Source organism: Lutra lutra, chromosome 6 (genome assembly GCF_902655055.1).
Source record: "Lutra lutra chromosome 6, mLutLut1.2, whole genome shotgun sequence".
Taxonomy (NCBI): Eukaryota; Metazoa; Chordata; class Mammalia; order Carnivora; family Mustelidae; genus Lutra; species Lutra lutra.
The window spans coordinates 144,070,132-144,092,892 of NC_062283.1; the positions used below are offsets into that span (position 1 = coordinate 144,070,132).

At 45.9% G+C, this 22,761-nt stretch overlaps 2 protein-coding genes across 3 annotated transcripts in view; one reads left to right on the forward strand and one right to left on the reverse strand.

Moving 5' to 3' along the window:
• Positions 1 to 1,457: 1,457 nt before the first annotated feature.
• Positions 1,458 to 3,584, reverse strand: LOC125101695 (translation initiation factor IF-2). The gene is made up of 4 exons (XM_047732031.1): positions 3,555 to 3,584; positions 3,368 to 3,504; positions 2,874 to 3,321; positions 1,458 to 2,426 (listed from the first exon to the last, which is right to left on the reverse strand). The coding sequence occupies exons 1-4, from the start codon at positions 3,582 to 3,584 to the stop codon at positions 1,698 to 1,700; spliced, it is 1,344 nt and encodes a 447-aa protein (XP_047587987.1). The 3' UTR covers positions 1,458 to 1,697.
• A 540-nt stretch (positions 3,585 to 4,124) lies between these two features.
• Positions 4,125 to 22,761, forward strand: part of ZDHHC14 (zinc finger DHHC-type palmitoyltransferase 14) — a 272,226-nt gene continuing 253,589 nt past the window's right edge. For both annotated transcript variants that reach the window (XM_047732878.1, XM_047732879.1), the window contains exon 1: positions 4,125 to 4,375. In XM_047732878.1, the coding sequence (XP_047588834.1) occupies positions 4,131 to 4,375 (245 nt within the window). In that variant the 5' untranslated portion in view covers positions 4,125 to 4,130. The remainder of the gene's footprint in view (positions 4,376 to 22,761) is intronic.

The window sequence follows — 22,761 nt, forward strand, 5'->3', positions numbered from 1 at the left end:
GCTCGATCCCAGGACCCTAGGATCATGACCCCAGCCAAAGGCAGAGGCTTTAACCCACTGAGCCACCCAGGCGCCCCTATTTGCTCGCATTTTATTTGCATTTCTTGTTTGTTTTCCCCACCCTTCCTTCTAGTCCTCAAATATAAATGTCTGTTTTGGATCCTCTTATATCCCTGTCGCTAAAATAGTACTTAAAACGACCTAGTCTCCTAAATGGACGATTGTGAAACGAATGAACGAGTAAACGCTACCACACCCTACAGAGTAGTTTTTAGGTGGTGAACTAAACTCTGTGGCCATCATGTCAGGTTCTAATGAACTTCTTCAGGTAAGTGTCCTAAGTGAATCTATTGTCAAAGGTCTAAGTAAATATGCAATGGGAAGAAAGAAGAAATAACTTATTTCTTTTTATTATAAAAAATTTCAAACATAAACATAAGTAGATGTAGATGAGACTAGCATAATGGATCCTGTCAGACACTGTAGTGGACAGACCCTAGTGTGGCATCCTCGTCCTGGTGTCCATACCTTGTATAATCCTCTCCCCTGAGTATGTGCAAAAATTGTGACTTGCTTCTAACCAACAGAGTATGTCAATTTGATATCACCCTTGTGTGATTACTTATGTTGTATAAAATTCCATCTTGCTAACAAACTTACTCTGGGGACTCTCCATGCTGGCTTGATGAGATCAGTGGCCATGTTGGGAAAGGGCACATGACAATGAACTCCAGGTGCCCTCTAGGAGCTGAGAGCAGTCTCCAGTGGACAGCCAGAAAAAGCCAGGGTCTTCCATCCTACAGCTGCAAGGAAATGAAATCTGCCAGGGACCTGTGAGGAAGCTCACACTTTCCTAGTTGAGCCCCCAGATAAAACACAGCATTGTCAACACCTTGATGGTAGGTTAAGACCTGAAGCAGAGGACCCTACATCCCTGGACACCTGACCCATTAAAAAGTGTGAGATATTAAACTGTTATTGAGTTTCTTAATTTGTGATTAATTTGCAGCAATACATTACTAATTCACATGTACCACCCAATGTAAACAATTTTCCATAGTTTGTCAGTATTGTTTCATCAATATGGTCATGGTTTTGGAGATGGATGGGCTGGAGTATTTTAAAGCACTTGCAAATACTTTAGTGTCTCTAACAGAGAAGGACTTTTTAAAAGTACAACAGTGATACCAGAAAAACTAGGACTTCACTGAGAACCAAAATAGAAGTCTTTTTAAAGCCAGGAAGTTGATGAAGCTAGTATATTAATTGGACACAGGGAGAAAAGGTATGTTCTATAAATTGAGTAAGAATAACATCCCCTTGATCCCATGAGTTAAAGAACAGGTAAGCATATGAGACCTTTCACTTGAAATGTCTAAGCCTTGCCAGTTGTTGTTGTCATTTTTAAATACTGCAGTCACAAAGTACTTAATTGTTCCTGTCATATGCTCATAGGTCATACAAAACCTAAAATCACTGAATCCCGATTCTGATTGTAGGACCCATACCCCTAACCTGCTCTGGAATGGACCCTTGTGAATTCCACTTTTTTCATAACTCCTTATGACTTCATGTCCCACTATAATTGCCATCCTTACCACTTTTCCCTTACTGCAGGAAGTTCTTTCCAACTGATCCCAGTTCTTTTCTACCTTCGACAAGGCTTACCGAGGCAGCGCTTTTTAAAAAGGAAATTCTCAGGGCTCTGGGTTCAATTTCATCTCCACCACCGGGGCACTCTGAGATCTCTGGCAAGTAGAGCGTTCTCTAAACTGCACACAGTAGGGCCTCGCAGGGTTGCAGCAAAGATCAGATAAAGAACGTGTGGAACGTGTAAAGTACCCAGCACCGGGAAGCCACAGCCGCCCCCCACCATTCCCTTTGTTAGTTCGCATCTCCAGTCTCCGAGCACCAGAACGCCCAGCACCGCGCCTCTCCCGCTTTCGTCGCGGGGGATGCAGGGATTTGTAGTTTTTTGGTCCCCAAATAGTATTTCCTCTCAGAGCCAGTGGGCGAGAGGAAGAACTACACATCCCAGTGGGCGGCGAAAGGAAAGTGGGGCTCGCAAAACCGAGCGTCCCCGCCGGGCCGCCTTTGCTTTCCGCTGCCCACTGGTTGTTCCCACCACGCAAGGGCTCCGACCCCGCGGCAAAGCCAGGGAGCGCGGGAGCGCACCGGCGGATCGGCCGGGACGCTGGGGAGGGGCGGGCAGGGGAGGCGCGGGCTCTAGAGGAGATCGGTCGGTCCCTCTGCTGTCCTGGGCGCTCGCAGGGGAAAAGGGAGCAATAAAGCGAGTAAATCGCGAGCGCCCGTGTCGGAGAAGTGAGAAAGGGCTGGGGAGGCAGCAACCTCCGCAGAGCCTGGCCGCCACGGGCTTGTCCTCCGGGACGGAGGCAGGAATGCGGGGCCGGAGGGGACCCAGACCACTACGTTCTCCCCGCGGGAAACCTGGGAGCCGTTCGGGCCCCGAGACCCCGGCCTGCACCCCTCCTCCCGGACTCAGGCCTGCCCCGTACCCCCTCTCCCCGTCCGTCGCCGGGCACCCCCGCCCACTCCCGGGCAGCAGTAGAGCTCCCCGCAAGTCGACCACGCGCCCCGCAGGGGGGAGGAAGAGGACGAGCCGGGGCAGGCCCGGGGAGGGTCACCTCTCCGCGCGGGTTCCTCAGGTCCCCGGGAGCGGCAAGAAGGGCTTTGCGTGTAGCAGAGTGAGCGTGTAGCAGCGTGTGTGTGTGTGTGTGTGTGTGTGTGTTGTGTGTGCGCGAGCGGCAAGAAGGGCTTTGCGTGTAGCAGAGTGAGCGTGTAGCAGCGTGTGTGTGTGTGTGTGTGTGTGTTGTGTGTTGTGTGTTGTGTGTTGTGTGTGCGCGCGCGCGCGCGCCAAAGCGGCAGCGGCTGCCGGGAATAAACCGGAGGAGAAGCCGGCAGGCGGCGGCCAGAGTCTGCGGGCGAGTGCGCGCCCCGGCCAGCGGGCACCGACCCGAGCCGTCCGCGAGCGATGCCAGCGGGGAGTCCAGCGCCTTCCCCGCGGTAGTGGAGGGGACCGCGCCGGGCCCGCCCAAGGGGCCTGGGGCGGGGACCCCGCGGGGCCGGTGCAGGGCTCCGCGGGCGAGAAGGAAGAGCGGGAGGAGGAGCGGGACTGGCTCGGCAAGGGCCGCCGCCCACCCGGCTGGGAGGAGGCGGACCCGCTCCGAGCGCCGCGCGCGCGCCGAGGCTGAGCCTTGCAAACAAGTGTCTGTGGCGCTCGCCCCGCGGCCCCGAGACGCGCTCCGCCGCCCCCCCCCCCCGCTCCCGCCCCCGCGGCCCTCCTTGCGCCCCGCCCGGCCCCTATGGGGCAGGAGGGAGCCAGGGAGCCGCTGGCCGTGCAGCCCACCAGCCGCCGCCGCCGCGACCCTCGGCCCGGGCGGTCCCGGCAGCCCCGCGCAGGGGCCGCGGTCTGGACTCGGCTGCCAGGCGCGCCGGCGCGGGGTCGCCGCGCGAGCAGCGCCCGGGCTGTCGCCGAGCCCGCTCCTGACAGAAGAACGTGCTCAGTTTCCCCACCCACCCCTGGGAGGGGTTGCCGGTGCCGCGAGCGGCCTCCCAGTTTCCATCGCTCTCTCCTGGGGAGGATCCGCCGCCGGGTGGAAGGATTGGAATAAACCTGGCCGCGGCGCCGAAGTGGCTCCTGAGGAAGCCGGCGCCGGGGCCGCCGCCTCGTGTCCCCTCGGGGCGCAGCGCTCGGGGGTCGACGGGCCGGAGCCGAGGCGCGGCCAGCGGGCCGGGGGCGGCGGGGCCGAGCGAGCGGCGGGGCGAGGGGGCGGGCGCGCGGCGAGCCGGGGACCGACCGGGCGGCCCCTCGCGCCCCGCGGGGCCCCGGAGCCCCGGTACGCGGGCTGGAAGCGACTGAGGACCGCCGCCGCGGGCTGCAGGCGAGCACCGTCCCTCCCGGAGGGGGACCCGGCTATGACAGCTGGGATCCCGCAAGGGTTAACCTGCGTGTCCTCGGCAAAGTTGTCGCCGAGTCGGGAGCCGGCGTAGGGGCCGCGGCGCCGCGGCTCGGGGGGCGGCTGGGCGGCCGGCGGCGGTCGTGGCTCGGCGGGGCCCGCGCGGCCGGGGGGCTTCTGGGGGCGTGCGCCCCCCGCCGGCTGCCCTCGTGGATGCCTCCCGGCGGCGGCGGGCCCATGAAAGACTGCGAGTACAGTCAGATCAGCACCCACAGCTCCTCCCCCATGGAGTCGCCCCACAAGAAGAAGAAGATCGCGGCCCGGAGGAAATGGGAGGTTTTCCCGGGAAGAAACAAGTTCTTCTGCAACGGCAGGATCATGATGGCCCGGCAGACCGGCGTCTTCTACCTGACGCTCGTCCTCATCCTGGTCACTAGCGGACTCTTCTTCGCCTTCGAGTAAGTGGCCGCGGAAGCTCCGCGACGCCCCGCTCCCCTCGCCTCCCCCGACCCCTGCCCCTCCTTCCGCTACTTTCGTTTTCTAGAAGCCTTATTTGCTGTACATTGTTATATAATGCAAACCCACTTCTCCCTCTTTTTCTTCGGGAGGTCCGTTTGCTCTTTGGTCCCCAGAGATCAGGCAGCCCTGGGTCGGGCTCTGGGAGTGGAGAGGGGAGAGGGCACGCCTGGAAGGTGTGCCGGCCTCGTTGCTCGTAAGGGTTGTGTGGCACCTCGCAGGTGACTGATTCTTGGTGCTGTCTCTGCTGAGTTTGGAGACTAGCAAGCCAGCCTAGATGTAGCCTTATGTGCGAAGGGAGGTTGAGGCTGATTGCTCAGGCAGTCAGGGGTAAATGCAATGACTTCCTTCCTTGCTCACCAGCATAGGGCATCTTGTTAATCTCATTTACTAAGTCTTCTAGGTACCTTCGCTAAAGAGTGAAGAATCTTGGTTATTTCACGGTTCCAAGTGTAGGCCACCCGATGTAGCTTGGAAGGATATTTTCATTTTTCGTTCTCCTTAGATGGTCACTCTTGATCAACAATTTCTGATTTACCGTGAGCTTTCCAAACTCTTTGCTTTTAAAAAAAGTTTCAATAAAAATTGTTGAAAATACATATTTTCTCCTCTCCCCCTCCCCCAGTGTTGGGGGAACAGGTGAGAGGAGACTTTCTCAGTCTGTTCAGGAAAAGTATGACACTGCATGGTAACTTCTGTTTCCAGAATCAGTACTTTGGGACTTTAGGACTTTTATTTGAAGAAAAGCACATGCAAGTCTTCGCCGTTTTCAGGAAAATCAAGTTGGCCAGTAGCAACTGTCCTCCTGCCAACTAATAAAAGATCTTCTTATTTATTAATAGGTTAGATAAAGTCCTTTAACCACATTCCAGAATCAATTTCAATTGCTTTTATTAGGTCCAACATTTGCAATGTGGCTTCTTATGTAATTGCTGGTATCCTATGTCCAATCAAAGTTGTAGCTACTCCCCCACTACACTCCCCCACCCCCAAAATACATTTACTGGGGGTACTTTGCATGTCCCATATCCTGCTTATTATGGGGCATGGTGCCCATTCCTTCTCCATCTTCTGTTGCATAGGGTTAATTAAACCTTTGTGTTTATTTACTTTTGTCTCCGATAAGTCTGAATAGGCTCTTATTTTGCGCCCAGGGGTTGGTATTCCAAATGCCATGTCAGTCAGAAATGAATGATCTCTTGACAGTGTAATACCTTTCTTGTAAAGCCTCTGACTCCGAGGGGAAACATTTTGCATCTGAACATTGTGCTATGATGAACAGGACTGAGTTAGAGCAGGTGAGGAGAGAGATCTCAGAGGTAAGCCACGCAGTGCCCCCAGGCCTCACACACAACCCCTTCCTTTCTGACTAGGTACATTTCCCAGGTCTCTTCCAGAAATTTAACTTTGGGACACATTTGCAACCAGGGTGGAGCCTGTTGGGGGCCTTGGGGATGGGAGAGGGAGGGTGTGAAACGGCTTTGGCAATGGCAGGAGAAATGTTCTTTCCCTCCTGTGTTGCTCCCCTTGTCCCCTTCCAGAGGCAGCCACTGGTCCTTACAGACCAGGGTCTGAGTCATAATAGATTCAGGCCCTGGGGTGAGGATGCCATGTGATTGAACACAAATGCCATGCTTCTAATGGTGGCTTCTATTACAGGTGGCCTTCTAGATAGATAGGCTTCACTATGTTCCTAATGTTAAAAAAGTTTTGAACTGATCTGTATTGGCATTTTTACTCTCTTTTTAGCAATTTTAAGAGTGGGGGAAAATGGGTTAGTTTTGTGAGCTTCAGCCACAGGTGTGTTTCATCCGGGATGATGAATGTTTCATTTTCTGTGTACACCCAGATCCCCACTGGATGGTTAGAGATCCCCTCTAGTTGTACTTACTTTTATTTTCTTTATTCAACTACTCCTTCGTGCAAACCATCATAAATTCATTTGCGCCTCTTAAGCTTTGTGTGTGTTTCTTCCAAGAGTTCCCCAAAGTCCTCACTGGTGCGTTGTTAGCGATCCTTCTCTGCATGGGCATTGTGCTAACCAGTGGCTGGAGGGATAAACATGTGTGCTGGGATTTTATTAGCTACTATTGGTAGCTTCATTTTTAGATAAGCTCTTTGTGTGTTTGTGTGTGTGTGTGTGTGTGTGTGTGTGTTTGGTCTCCGTGAGTGTTGTTTCAATTAGGCAGTTTGAAATTTCAAGAAAATAGGCCAGTCCTGGCCTGATGCCTCAGTTGGGAAAAATCACAGGGCTCTTCAAACTATAGAATATAATGGTTTGGCTAAGAATATTGTCACTGTGTTGCTTTTAAGTTCTTTATCATTGCTAATGACAAAGTGAAATTAAATGACTTCGGCCAAATTAATCTGATAGACTCAGAGAAACAATTAGTTCAATTAGAAGCTTGCATAGGATATGAAATGCCAGCAGCCTAAAAGAGATCAAGAGAAAGTGCCAGTTTTGTCTGCTCACCCCCTGCCTTCCTTCTGCCCTTTCTTTACTTATTTATTGAGCATATACTATGTGTTTGCCTACTTGGATTAATTTCATGTCTAGATAATTTTAATATTAGTAGAGTTTGTGTTCAAATATTAGAGTCCATGTTTCCCCATACGGTTAACAAAAGGCGAGTACAACATTTGAAAGGAAGTCACAGGGCTTAGCCTCGGACCTCTTTTTCCTGCAGCTCTTTGCCTGCCCTTCCTCTCAGTCCCAACCTTGAACAGAGGACAAGGAAGTTCATGCAAGACAAAGGGACTTACTTATTAGAGCAGAGCAACAGGTGTTGATACTGCCTCTGACCCTGGGCAAACGGCAGGGTGGGAATGACTGTTCCCGCATGGCCGGTGAAGTGACAGAGGCATAGAGAAGTGAGATAACCAAGGGTCACACGCTAACTAGTGGCATGGCCGGTGAAGTGACAGAGGCATAGAGAAGTGAGATAACCAAGGGTCACACACTAACTAGTGGCAGGGCTCCTGACTGCAAAGCCAGTGCCCTTTCTGCCCCACAGTGCTGCCCTCCCTCCAAGCATAGAATGGTGCTTAAAGGTAAGGACTTTGGAAGGACAGATCCCAAGAGTCTAACCAGAAGTATGACCCTGGGCAAATAATGTGACTTTTCTAAGCCTCGGTTTCCCAGTCTGTTAAATGGGATTAATAGTATCTACCTTAAGGTGTTATGAAGATTGGATTAAAAAGTATAGTTAGTGCCGTGTCTCATACATAGTCAATACTCAATAAATAGCACATATCATTAGTGCAAACCTTAAAAGTAGCCTCCCCAGGACTCCCTTTTCTGAGAGCCTTTGAAGTAGGGAGTAAGTGGATTAATTGTATAGCAGTGATAGCACATTGGGCTGGAAAAAAAATGCGGAACTGTGTAGTTTGCAGTTGAAATAAAGACGTTTGTATGAGTCTGAGACGTGGCTTCACTCTTGCCCCTTCGGAGTGGGAGTCCCGTCAAGAGGTCTGGGACCCCCGCCTCCCCTCGTCCAGACTTGAGTGGGAGCACTGAGAAGGCCTCCAAGAAGCCGGGACTGGATTTCATTTCCATTTTCAGACCTACCATCTTAGCACCATGAAGACAGGAAAAAAAGCTACTGGAAGATACACGGTGCAACTCCGCTCGTTTGCAAGTAGGGCTGGGTTGTGCATTTCTGGGCACCTTGTGTTCAGCATATGTACTGATATGTCCTGATAGAGAGTGCTAGCATTTTGTTAGCCATATTCGAGATGGAAGGAAGCTGTTCACAGCGCTGTCCACACCTGTCACTGCTCCTCACAGTTACTGAGGGCCTGGTTCATCTGAGCCTCCCAGCGATGTCCTCGTTCTCATGTCCCCAGAAGCACAATTGGAGAAGATGGATGAACTTGATCAATTTCTGTGTCTCTTCTTCTCTGTCATACACATACTTACAGCCTGCCCTTGTTTCAGTTTGAAATTTTGAAAAGAAAAAGTCTTTGGTCTCATCTTGGTCATAGTCTCCGATCCAAGAAGAAAATGAACCAGGAGGCCAGGAGCCTCTGTGAGGTGAGGGGAAGCCCATCCTGATCGTGGACTTGACAGTCTCCCCGTTCCATGCTGTGGTCACAGACAGTTCAGAGGTGTGACTGGGGCAGAAACCCTTGGGAATGTGGATGCTTTCTTAAATTTCTCATCACTAGAAGTACACTGATTTTTTTTTTTTAATATGTTTTCTTCTCCTCCTCTCCCTCCCCTTTTCTCCTTCCCTCCTTCCCTTTGTTTCTTCTTCTTCCTCCTCCTCCTCCTCCTTCTTTCTTTGGCTAATCCCCTCTGAAATACTTGATGACTAATTGGTCATCCGTGGGACTGAGGTGATGTTTGCTTTGAAGATGGAACAAGGGCCTGTCCCCCATAAACAAAAGTGCTATTTCTAATAATAATTTCTCCCCTATAGATTGGAAGTCCTTTATTATTTAGTAGAAGATGCTACCCTTATAACCTAGAAGGACCCTCTTCTTTCTCAACTGTCCTATTCAGAACTGCATCAAGTTTTCCACCATCGCAGAAGACCTCTGGGAAGTGTCCTGTCTTCTGGCCAGATGCTGGCCAAGCTATGCGTCATAGAACACCGAGGGCATGATGGTAGATGATAGTGGATGACCATCAGGATGTTACCCTCAACATTTCCTATTAACCAAGTAACCTTATTATTGACCTCTTGACTTGAGGGCACTAACCCATTCATTTGTGTGCGAGATCAACATATGTATATTTCATGAGCTTAGGGAATGCGTTAGTTTTGCTCACTGTTGTGCTCCAGTACCTAAAATAGTATCTGTTACATAGCAGGCTCCCTGTGAATATTTGTTGTTTATGGCATAATGGCAATATGGAAACACTCTGAAAAGATAACTTCCTTGTGCTTTAGTTTTTCATCTTGGAAAGCTGTCAACATTAATAAAATTTATAATTAATAGTGCCTTCTAGAGCACATTTGCCTTAAAAGCTTTGATTATTAGATGTAATTCTTCTGATTTTAGAATCAGTTCTCATCCCCTTTCAAGTGTGTTAATTGAAGCAGAGGAAATAAAAGGTTTTCTTAGTTACTTAGAAACTAGTGACAGTTGAGCTGTTCACTTGGCTAACTAAGACTTCTTTCAAGTTTTTCTTTATTTTTTAACTAAATGCTTTAAGCAAATGAAGTACTCTGTGATATATAAGAGTGTTACCCAACTACCACCAGTACCTGGAATAATAATTTCACATTTTATGGGTTCTTGACTTTAGACACTTGAATTTATTTAATAAAACTCTTAAGGATTCTGTTGACTCTCAGCTAGTGGGAAGTGATACCAAATTATACAGAAAGGATGCCTGTGGGTGCCTGTAATAGGTAATGATGGTCAATTATTTAATGGGTCATATCTACATAACCTGAAGATTTTTCCTTTGCAGAGCAATGTTGCACATAATTTATTCATTGCAGAGTTGCTCTGTCTTAGCAAGAGAATTTAAATTAAGTGTTTCAACGAAGTGTGTTCATTTCTTCACAGCTGAGGTTGTTGGGAAAGGGAAAACACTGGTAGTCAACAGATACTTCTAAGGAGTTATATCCAGGAATTTGGATCTGATAAAATGTTGGCTCAGGTAAAGGCTGGGGACCATCTTAATGCTTTTGTTTAGTTTTTAGTAAATATGAAAGTTGGTCCCAATTCATACTAATTTTTATAAACTGGATGATCTTCTACCTCCTCAATTTCTGCCCTTTAAAAAATGTAAAAAAAAAAACACAAACGTAATATTAGACTTCTGCAGAAGAGTCTGTGTACCAGACATGCAAGTTATAAATAAAATACTGTAAAGAGTGCCTGTGGAGCTACCACTCAACTCCGGAACTACCTGGATATGGGGGCTTTGAGTCTACTCACACACTCTGGGTTTCAGCTCTGATCCATCTCCCTGCCCCTCCCTGAGGTCTTCAACACCTGAGTTCAGTCATTATTAATGTCTTGCCTCTTTTCCCTCTAGGTTTCTTAATGTATGCATTCCCAAACAATAGATTGTTTCTATATAAAAAATATAAAGAAAAAATTCTTATATATATAAAAAAGTAAAGGAATCTTTTGTAGATACAACCCCTCCAAAACCAAACAACCCCACCCTCCATCTCTGTCCCTTTCCCTCCCTCTGTCTGGACTGTCAAAGAGTAAATTGCAGACATCATGTCCTTTTATATCCAAACTTTTCAGCATTTAATTCTTAAGAAGAAGACATTCTCTTATGTAAGCACAGTATCATTAAACCTTGAACAATACAAGTGTGAGCTGTGTGGGTCCATTTAAGTATGGATTTTTTTCATAGTACAGTACTGTGAATGCATTTGCTCTTCCTTGTGGTTTTCTTCCTTTTTTTTTTTTAAGATTTTATTTATTTATTTGACAGACAGAGATCACAAGTAGTCAGAGAAGCAGGCAGAGAGAGAGGGGGAAGCAGGATCCCCGCTGAGCAGAGCCCAATGTGGGGCTCGATCCCAGGACCCTGAGATCATGACCTGAGCCGAAGGTGGAGGCTTAACCCATTGAGCCACCCAGGCGCCCCTCTTTCTTTCTTTCTTTCTTTCTTTCTTTCTTTCTTTCTTTCTTTTTTTTTTAAAGATTTTATTTATTTGACAGAGAGAGACACAGCGAGAGAGGGAACACAGGGAACACAAACAGGGGGAGTGGGAGAGGGAAAAGCAGTTTTCCTGCAGAGCGGGGAGCCTGATGTGAGACTTGATCCCAGGACTCTGGGATCATGACCTGAGCCAAAGGCAAATGCTTAATGACTGAGCCACCCCGGCACCCTCCTTATGGTTTTCTTAATAACATTTTCTTTTTTCTAGCTTACTTTATTGTGGGAATACAGTGTGTAATACATGTAACATACAAAATATGTGTTTGGACTATTTATTTTATCTGTAAGGCTGCTGGTCAGCAGTAGGCTATTAATAGTTAAAAATTTTGAAGGTGTTGAAAGTTATACACCAATTTTCAACTGATGGAGTGGGGGTGGAGTGGGGCTGGCAGCCAACCCCTGTTTTGTTCAAGAGTCAGCTATAATACTATCAATTTCAGTAAATTTAATGTGGCTACAACAGTCCATATTTAAATTTTACTGTTAGGTTTAAGTTTATGATCTTGGTATTTGTTTTGTGCTTATCTAATATGTATTATTTCTCATTTCTCCTTCTAGCCTTCATTTAGATGAACTGCATATTTTTAATATACCATTTTATTCTTTTTAAAAATAAATATTTAAACTGTATTTCTTTGTATTTTTTTAGTAGTTATGTAAGAGATCAGAATATGCATCTTTATCCTGTGATAGTCTACCTCCAAATAGTAATACGTAGAAAAACTAAAACATTATAATTCTAGTTACTTCTCCCACCCTTTGTAACTCTGTTGTCATATATTATATACTGTGTGTGCTATAAACCCAGTAATGTTAGTACTGTAAAGCTGTCAATAGTATGTAAGAGAAACATAAATACATATATCTATATGAAACGAAGATAATTTAAAGTAAAACATATGCCCATATATAAAAGCTAAAATAATACATTTATACATGTATAAAATAGAGACAATTTTAAATGGGGTTTTATATTTATATTTACATATTTACCATTTCTAGTACTATTTATTCCGTCTCTATCATTTAGCTTTGGCAAAAGTACTTTTAGCACTTCTTGATGCAGGTCTGCTGGTGACAAGTTCTTTTAGATTTTGATTTTTCTGAAAATGGTTGCCTTCATTTTTTAAAAGGTAGAAGATATTTTCACTGGATAGGATATTGACCCATTGTCTTCTGTTCTCTTGTTTCTGATGAGAAGTTAATCCTTTTTTTAGCATTGTCCCCTGTGGCATATAATGGGTGAGTTTTTTCCCAGTGGATTTTTCTCTTTATCTTTTGGTTTTAACTGCTGAACTATGACATGCCCAGGTGTAGTATTCTTTCTACTTATATGACTCAGGGTTTGCTAAGACTTCTGGGATCTGTGGGTTGATATCTTTCATCAGTTTTAGAAATTTTTCATCCGTTATTTCTTCAGTTATTTCTTTTCTCTGTCTCTTATCCCATTTTTTTAATACTCTGTGTGTGTATGTGTGTGTATGCATGTGTGTGTGTGTATGCTTCAATTTCAATAATTCCTCTTGGTCTGACTTTATATTTAGTGATTCTTTCTTCTGCTTTTAACATCATAGATGTTAAAACATCTATGATGTCAGGCACCTGGGTGGCTCAGATGGTTAAGCCTCCACCTTCGGCTCAAGGCATGATCCCAGGGTCCTGGGATTGAGTCCCGAATTGGGCTTCCTGTTCATTGGGGAGCCTGCTTCTCCCTCTGCCTGTCTCTGTCTCTGTCTCTCAAGAATAAATAAAATCTTTTAAAAAAATCTGTGATGTCTTTTAAAAAAATTTTTGAGCATTTCTACATTTAAAAAAGTTTTTTATATAATTAAAAAAATAATTTCTATTCTTCTGAAATTCTCCATCCATTCATGTCCATATTTCCCTCTGGATCCCTTAACATATTTTCTTGTAGCTATTTAATTTTATTATTTTTTAAAGATTTTATTTATTTATTTGACAGAGACAGTGAGAGAGGGAACACAAGCAGGGGGAGTGGGAGAAGGAGTAGCAGGCTTCCTGCTGAGCAGGTAGCCTGATTCAGGGCTTGACCTGAGCTGAAGGCAGACACTTAACAACTGAGCCATCCAGGTGCCCTGTAGTTATTTTAAACTCCCAGCCTAATGATTCCAATAGCTGTATCATCTCTGGGTCTACTTCTTTTGGCTATTTCTCCTCTTGCCTATGGGTTGTATTTTCTCTCTTCTTTGTGTGTCTCGTAATTTTTTATTGCATGTCAGATATTGTGTGCAAAAGAATTGTAGAGGATGCAGCAATTTAAAAGGGCCTGACTTTTATCAGGCCACTGGTGTGTGTGCTGAGTCAGTTTAATCTGTTATTGAAATGGGTATGGTCTTTTCTGAAGCTTTAATTAGATCCGTTTTATCATTGAATTCAAATGTTTCAAGGGCAGAGACTTTCCCTTTAGCAGGAATTGGGATCTGAATTCTTAAGATTTCTCTATGCTTCATAGCCCAGCACCAGCTTACCCAACTGTGGAAGTTTTCTGAGCCAGTCCATTAGCATTTTGGGTTACTGGGGAGTTTTCTTTGCTTTTAGCCCTGTCCCAGCCTTCTTGATCTCAGTGCATCTCTCTTGGTCTAGATGTCTGGCCTCAGCTTTTGGAGAGCTGCTGCAGTGCCTAGGGTGAAGACCTGAAGCACATTAGGGAGATTTTTCTCAGTTTGCATGCTCTGACCCTCCCCTTAGCCTTGGGAAGGTCTTAGAGCCCCTAGGGCAGTTGCCTCTGAACTCTCCTGCTCTACCTCCAGCCTTTGGTGTATTCTTATTGTCTTTTTGGTGACGATCTATGGAAAGAGTTGGCTGGTGGTGCAGACTTACTCTGTTGCTTAGGCTCTTTGTATTCTTACCCATGCAACCACCCATATAGCCACTAAAATTGCTTAAAAATTTGCCTGTTTTCTCCTTACTCCTGAATATGGTGGATTCCTGTTCCTCCTGAGACTTCGCTAGGAATGAGAGGAGCTGTTGGCCTTTTATCTCTTGGGAAGGGCTCAACGCATTTAAGCTTCTTTCCATCCTCAGCTCCCTGATATATTTTTTTAAAAACTGCTTTGTAGCTAATCTGGCTTGTTCTCATTGTCAGAGTGGGAGCGATTGCTCTTACAACTTTCAACTTGTATTTTTCTAACTTAATGTGTTCCTCAGATCCATGTATGTTGTTGCATATATATGTAATTAACTTTTATTGCTATAGTATTTGGTTTGTATAAATCCACTAAATTTATTCTTCATACTATTTCTAATCTTTCTTTTTTGGACTTCTTGCTGATTCTTGGCATTTACTATTATTTTACAGGGTAGAATATGGAAGGCTGCCTCTTCATAAGTTTTAAGTGTGTCCTGGCAATGACTATGACATCTCGGTTCAAATGCTTAGGCCTGGGTAACAGAATTTAGCATGAGATTCAGTCTGTTATGCCTTTATATGACGGTGAATTAGTTTTCAAAAGATAAATCATAACTATCATCTAATCATCGAAGTTATATACAATTAAGAGCAAGGTTTATGGAACTGTATGTCCTTATCATAAGTGAGACACTTTATCACAAATCTTCATCTGTTTAATTTGATGCTAGTTTTTCATTGATTAAAAAAAAAAAAGCGTAACTTTTTATCCCCCACTTATAATACTTTGAGTGTGGAGTCTCTTCTTTGATCCCATGCTAGCTTAGATACAAACCCTCAGGTACTTGTAATGGTAATGAAGGTTTGTTACTGACCTCTTCTCATGTAGCTGGCTTTGGGTGAAAGTCCCGATAGAAAGGATTTATGACTGAAGCAGCCAGCCCTCAGCTCTTGTAGACTCTTCAGACTCTGGTCATCTACATGAGAAAGAAAATCTCTTCCTCTTACATGAGCAGTCCCAGAATGAAGAGAGACGTGACAGGTCTCTGTGTGTGTATCCTTTCCCCCTGACTCCATTCTTCTAATCTGTAGAAGCTGTGCTATCCTTAATTTAGGCCTATTTTTGCCTCTACTTCCTTGACCCTTCACAGCTGGGAGCCAACACACCATTGGAATAGGCTTCCCTGTCTCCCTCTAGAGATTTTTGAGGTAGACTTTCTTTCAACTGTAATGAGACCTTTTCATTTTAGAATATTTTAAACACATTTGGACAGAGCACACCATTTTTAAAAATAGGAATACAGTAATTTCCATACATCCTCAAACCGAGTTTTAAAAATTGCTGACCTCAAAGTCCATGGGAACCTGATCTTGCTGTTGAAAGCCATCAAATATGATAAGGCTGGTGGTTGATAGCGAAGGGTGTAGCCAATGGCCATCCGGGGCTGTATGTGGTTTGCCTTGAGGTAGTCTTATCCGTGGAGGAATGGCTGTCTAACTCACTTGGGAAAGGATTTAAGCTCCCTAAGTCTGATATCTTTGCAGGCACTTCTCAAGAATACAGAAAAAAAGCTTATTTTAACACAAAACCCTGGAGTCTATTAGAGATGTCAGTTCTACTTGCTGAGATGAGAAATTATTGCCTCCCTTATACAGATAGTAAAAATAAAATGGATCCCCAAAATGTGTGTTCCTGATTACTTTCTTGACAGAATCTGGTACCCTTCTTTCTTGTTTTTGTTTTTCCTTTCTCTTAGCGGTGTAGGTGTTTGTGACTACTTTCTCTTTACTGTTTATTTTATTTAATCTTATTTTGTTTTATTTTATTTTATTTTATTTTATTTTATTTGACACAGAGAGCATGCTCAAGAGAGCACAAGCTGGGGGAGGAGCAGAGGGAGAGGGAGAACCAGGTTCCCCGCTGAGCAGGGAGCCTGACATGGGGCTCCATCCCAGGACCCTGGGATCGTGACCTGAGCCAAAGGCAGGCGCTTAACTGACCGAGCCACCCAAGTGTCCCTACTGTCTCTTTACATGAAACTTCTACTTCCTATAGTTTCTAGGATGGTCATCTGCTTACCATTTTCTTTTTCTTTTCCTCCTGTATTATATCTCGTTTCCTGCTTGCCCTGAATTCACTTTGCTCATTCCTCTTCTCCCTTTCTTCCTTCCTCGAGCAAGTCTGAATCATCATAGTGATCACTCTTGCCTCTTCCAAGGTGACTTTTCATCTCTTGCTCTCTTTCTCCTCGCTTAGAGCGCTTGTCTTCTAGTTGTGAATTACTCCTGTCTGTGGAGATCTCTTACCCAGGTGTCCTCTGCGGCCCAGGGAGCAATGTATTGAGCCCCACATGTGCTATTCCCGGATTCACCCCTGTGAGTGAAGAGAACCCCTCCCTGGTCCCCAGCACTGCAGTTTCCTCTTTTCTCACGTACTTGAGTCCTGCATCCTCTACTGATCCTTTCCTTTAATGTCTCTTAGGCTGTACTCTTCTTCTCTTTCCATACTGATGTGGTGGTTTTCAAACATATTCATAACATCTTTAATTCTCTTTCCATTAAAAAATGGAGTATAATTCTTTACCCTTTGAATATGAGTCTGCCTTAATACTCTGTTCTAAAGAACAGAACATGGCAGAAGTGATGCTGTGTAATTTCTGAGGCTAGGTTAGACATGTGATGAAACTTTCATCTAGGGCACAAGTTCTCTCTCTCTCTCACTTGGGACATGTAACTTTAGAGCTCTGAGCTACCATGTGAGAAGTCTAGCTACATCACATAGAGACTCCCTGTAGTACAGAGACCACATGGAGTGAGTCTGGACCGTAGAGAGGTGCCCATGGATCCCCCAGCTCTTCCCACCCAGCTGTTTGAGTCTTCCTGGCACAGCAGCAGACATGCAAGCTAGTGAACCTTCATAAGCTTCCGTCCTCCCTCTTCCCCTGGTCTTTGAGCCACCCCAGTGGAAGCCAGTGGAGCAGACATGAACTATTCCCACCATGTTCTCTCCACAGTGAGGATTTGTGAATGAACAATGTTGTTGTTTTAAGCCACTACGTTTTTGGGAGGTTTATTACACTGGAAAACTTAACTATCAAATTCTCAAATGAAGTGTTTAGACTGCTCTGGAGTATGCAGCAATGAATGTGCCACTAATACTAAAGTTATAGTGCTGTCGCTTGAGAAGGAAGAAAATTTTTTCTGGTATCATCAAGGTTAGCTTTTCTCACTCACTGCTTCCATTCCAACGTGTCCTTGAGTAGGAGAGAAAGGAGTTGCTGTTCAATAATGCATCCACAATTGTGCCAAACCCTGGGTCTCCCTTGGGAGAGGTGTTTGTGTTGGTAAAGTAGTTTGAGTTCAGTGGTGTAGGTCCTCACCAGCCCATGCCTGGACCACAGTCCCAGCCTTCTTTCTCGAATTTTCTTCCGTGTTATGCTTGTTACGTTTGTAGTGATAGACTCATACTCCCATTGCATGGAAAAGTAAATCCATACAGAACTGTGGAAATCAATTGTTCAAGACCTTTCTATTTCTCTCATAGCTATTAAGCTAGATGACAATCTCTGTATTCTTTGAGATCTCTGTGTAGAGTCATCCATCTATTGATTCTGGAAAGGGTTGAATGTGGAAACGTGACCCAAGTAGGGATGCCTCTTCAATAGTGCAGTGTGCTAGGATGCTCATTCTTCCTGGGATATTGAGACCAGGAACCTGGCTTACCGATCTGCCATACCTTGGACCCACTGAGGCCTTTCTGGTAACAGCATGTGGTTACTTTGGGTCTGCTGAGCTATGCGTCCCCAGAAGTGGGCAGCTAGATGGCTAGCGACTCCCAGTGATCTGATCTTTCTTGCAGGCCTCAGATTTGCATAATTGATGCACTTTATCATCTTGAATGGTACTATTTTGGGGTCTTTAATGCCATGAATTTCCCATACACACATTCTTGATGACAGATGAGAACGTTGTGGACATATAAGCCAAAGTCAAGTTAAATTCTGCAGCTATATATAGCTTATTTGTCTTTCTGACGAGGGAGAAAAATCCTTTGCTTGGCTCTTACACTTACTAACTCAGATAAATTTTCTTGCTCCTCTGTAAGATAGCAATCCATGCAAATCAAATGCCAGAATGGTCCCTACGTAAATGCAAGTGGTGCTTACAACTCTATTTAGGAGATGTGCGGGTTTGTGTTTCTGTTTCTATTCCATTAGCTTTATGCATGTTTTGTGCAGATATTTCAAAAGGTATGGTCTTGGCCTTTATTTTTATTTATTCATTTTTAAAGATACATTCATTTATTTGAGAGAGAGCACGTGCATGGGGGAGGGCAGAGGGAGAGAATCTTCAAGCTGACTCCCTGCTGAGCATGGAGCAGGGAGCCTGACCTGCAGCTTGAGCTCAGGACCCAGGAGATCATGACCTGAGCCAAAACCAAGAGTGATGCTCAACCAACTGAGCCGTCCAGGCGCCCCAAAAAGAATGGTCTTGTCTTGTACAGATAAAAAGATACTGAAAGTTAGAGAAGCCTACTCTTTGTCATTAAATTATTCTTTAATCAGGATTAACGTTGAGTAAGATTGTGTACAGGAATTATTTCTTCTCTGGCTCACAACAAAAAAATAAAGGTGAGAAGTATTATTTTTAAGCTATATGCCTTTACTGAGCTAGAACACTATTAGCTTCTATTTTTTATTTAAGAGTTGAGGTGGCAACCAATGAAGGGTGCCATTCATTCCTTCCTCTTGGCTGTGGATGGTTATAGTGATACAAGAAATGGTGGGTTTGTTCTCTAGAACGTGAGCTTAATATTCTTGACTCTAAAGAGGATGTGAGCTTTTGGGCTTGGTCTGATCACCCAGAGTTGACCCTAGTTGGTATTTTCGAGGAAGATCTCAAGCTTTCCTGAATGCAAGCCCTGATCATGCATAATAGGGAGATTTAAAGTGACGACATATACGGAATTGTTCTCCCATCTCCACATTCTTTCTTTCCTCCGGATAAGTTTTCTATTGCTGCCATAAGGGATTGCCACATACTTCGTGACTTAAAATTACACACGTTCATTATCTGATCTACAGTCCCGTAGATTAGAAAAGTTCGACATGGGTCCCCCAGCAGGGGCAGGACCTTGGGCCGGATGTCTTTCTCCAGTTACAGATGGCCTTCTGAGAGGGGCTTGGCTGGAAGCGGATTGATGCCAGGATTCCAGCAGCTGGCTAGGGGAACAAATGCTTCTGTCCTAAAAGAACAGACAGTGGGGTGGAGGCGCGGCCGGGGCGGGGGTAATCTGCATGGCCAATGACAGCATCCACCACAGGCAGTGACAGTTTGTGGCGGGGAGAGGGAATCCAGCCAGGCAGGCCACAGATGGGATCGAGGCAGCCCCAGTGACCTGAAGGTGTCAGGCAACTCTCCAGCTCTGGAGGGCCACAGAGCAGAGCCTCAAGTGCAGGGACCTGAGGCGTCCAGGGCAGGGATGTGCTGCTGGGAGTGGACACAGTGTGAAGCTGGAGCAGCAGTCCGCGGGCGGGAGAGAGTCCCTTCCTGACCCCGGCTCTGTCCCCTCCGGGTCTGCGTCTTAGGGCCTGCCAAGCCAGCTCGCCTTTGTGTGGAGGAAGGGGAAGGCAAGGCTGGGATTCAGGCTGAACCTGACCTTTCACTAAATTTTCTTCTCGGTGTGAGATAGATCTTTGTCGTCTGAAGATTTTTTAAAATTTAAATTCATTTAGCCAAGGGGTGCCTGGGTGGCTCAGTGGGTTTAGCTTCTGCCTTCAGCTCAGGTTATGATCTCAGGGTTCTGGGATTGAGCTCCACATTGATCTCTCTGCTCGGTGGGGAGCCTGATTTCTCCTCTCTCTCTGCCTGCCTCTCTGCCTATTTGTGATTTCTCTCTCTGTCAAATAAAAAGATAAAATCTTTAAAAAAATTCATTTAGCCAACATATAGTACATCATTAGTTTCAGATGTAGTATTCAATAATTCATCAGTTGCATGTAATACCCAGTGCTCATCACATCCTGTGCCCTCCTTCATGCCCATCACCCGGTTACCCCAGCCCCCCGCCCCACCTCCCCTCCAGCGACCTTCAGTTTGTTTCCCAGAGTTAAGAGTCTCCTGTGGTTTTTCTTCCTCTCTGATGACTTCCCATTCAGTTTGCCCTCTCCTCCCCCATGATCCTCTGTGCTGTTTCCTATAGTCCCCATATGAGTGAAACTGTATGATAATTCTTCCTCTGAAGGACTTTTCTCGCTCAGCATAGTACCCTCCAGTTCCATCCATGTCGATGTAAATGGTTAAAGAAGATGTAGGATACACACACACACACACACACACACACACACACACACACACAATGGAATATTACTCAGCCATCAGAAAGGATGAATACTTACTAAAGATTTTATAATTGTCATTGTTTTCTTCTCCTGACTTCACCAAAGAGAATATGGGAGTAATTAGTGATGCTCTAGAAAAAGCTTAAAAAAGCACTCTCTCTTCTGAATCAGGGGGAAAACTGTGGAGATGTTTTATAGGAAAGCAGTAGGTTGTATCAAATGGAAGTATTTCTTCTGTGTTTTTGAAGAAATATTGTCATTATTATTTATTTTCCTTTTTTTTTTTGTTAGGACAAGCCATTTTCTAGTCCTAATGGTTCTTCTACCCATAAGGCTGCTCTTGGCAGTGACGCTGACTAGTAGAGGGGAAGGGGAAGAGTTTGGCTATGCGTGTGGTAGACATGAAGGGCCTCCTTCGTTCCAGAATCTCTGTAGTCTGTTCAGTTCATTCAGCCTCCGGAGAAAAATGGTTTTACTTGAAGCATCTGGTCGACTACATTGGTCAATGCAAGGAAGACATCTACCAACCGAGGCGATGTTCTGGAGAGACACTGAGACGTCTGCTTCCAGACTGCTTGATCAGACTGCGCTTTCCTGATGCCCGCACTTAGACTGAGAGGAAATGCCATCCTTTCGAATGGGGGGGCTCCATCTTGTCCCTTCAGGCCATTTGTTTTTTCCAACAAAAAAATCTCATCTTTCTTCATGAGATTTTCACTCTTCTTTTACTTCTGCTAATATTTCTTTACTCGAGGACTATCTGTTGAGTATTTACCACGTGCCAAACACAAGGGGCCCTGTCTCGAGGATTTTATGCATATCATGTGGTGTCTCCGTGCTGTGAACATTGAGGGGCTGTGCTCTGCTGTCAGGGCCCAGGTCAGTATTTTCTGAGCCTCCGAATAAGCACCGGGCCATGAGATAAGAAATAAAGGTATTTGTAGCATCTGTGAGAAGTATTTGCACATAAATGCCTTCAGACAGGTGGATAGCTCTTCATAACTTGTGCCTTTTTCCCTCTTAAGATTTTATTTCAAAGGTACAAAAGCAGTTTTTGTTATTATCATTCCTATGAAGAAAACGGACTCCCCAGAAGGTTAATGGTTTTGTGAAGAAGAAAGATCTGGAACCGGAAACTGCCTTCCACGCTCTTCCTGCTCCGGGAGCCGGGCTTCTCTGCTGGGCGGGAGCCAACCCAGACACTAGCTCTCCCCATGTACATTTCTTTGCATGATGCAGCTTTCCTTGAGGCTGTGCCTGATCTTCCCCATGCTTTGTGGACCCCCTCCCAGGGCCCTGATCACGATGCCCACACTGTGCCCACTGGAGGCGCACGCCTCTGGTGGGCCCCCAGCAGACGGGTTGGACCATTCTGCAAAAGGGCCCGGGCTGTGGCCATCTGGTCTAGGGGAGTTTTGCTCAGAATCAGTTGGGTCATCACCACCAGGGCTGGATGAAGCCCTTTCAAAAGCCATAAACACAAAGAAGTTTCCGGGCCCATTGCTTTTCCCCAGCACTTTTTGTAACTTATATACAAAACATACTTTTGTATATAAGTATGCAAAAAGTATTACTTTTGTAACTTATATACAAAAATAAATTGCAAATCACAAAACTTACCTTCTAACAATGGCAGAATTCTGAATAAAATCCCTGAAGTGGGACTCTTCTCATCTTCATGCCCTGGGAGTACTGATGTCCTAAGCTGACCTGTGGTCTGCCCTGGGGGTAATTCTCGGAGGTCTCCCCCAGAGAGCTGCTGGGATAGAGCCAGTGTGCGGGCCACAGCCCTGAGCCTTTGTCTGGGTCCCACCCAGCCTGCCACGGAACTGCCCCACTGTCTCCAGTCCTTTAGTCACCACCGGGATCCGTGGAGGGAGGCTCTGGTGTGGACAGCTGGGTAGCTCCCAACATCCCTCACACCCTTAACAGCATTGTTTTTAAAGATTTTACTTAGTGAATTATTTCAGAAAGAGAGAAAGTGGGCAGAGGGAGAGGGAGAAGCAGACTCTGCACTCAGTGTGGTGCCCGACCCAGGATTCCATCTCACAACCCTGACATCATGACCTGAGCTGCAATCAGGAGTTGGACCCTTAACCAACTGAGCCACCCAGGCGCCCCTGAACAGGATCTTTTTTTAAACTTTGAGAGCTAGCAGCACATCATAGAGATCCACGGACACACCCACGTCTACACACACTTGCACACACGCTCTTGCCAACAGAAACGGAAATTTCACGAAGGAGCACTTCTTGAACTATGTGCCGGGAGCTCTCTTCTCATCAACTCTTTTGTTTTATTCTAGATTATTACACTAGAAAAACACTTCTGACCCTCCAGTTTGATTCAGTGACCCATAACCTGCAAACTGAGAATCCCTGAGCCAGAACGTGGCAGCCAGGACACCACTGCTGCCCACAGAGGCCGGGTCCCCACCCCTCTCCCATCTTCATCCCCGTGTGTCCTCTGCCCACACTC

Bases quoted from the DNA above. Each gene is read 5' to 3' on its own strand.
- LOC125101695 (XM_047732031.1), bottom strand. From the start codon at position 3,584: ATGGAAACTGGGAGGCCGCTCGCGGCACCG. The intron at 3,322-3,367 runs GTGGGCTGCACG...CCTGCCCCATAG, and splicing joins GGTCGCGGCGGCGGCGGCTG to GGGCCGGGCGGGGCGCAAGG. The intron at 2,427-2,873 runs GCGCGCGCGCGC...GGGAGAACGTAG, and splicing joins GCAGCCGCTGCCGCTTTGGC to TGGTCTGGGTCCCCTCCGGC.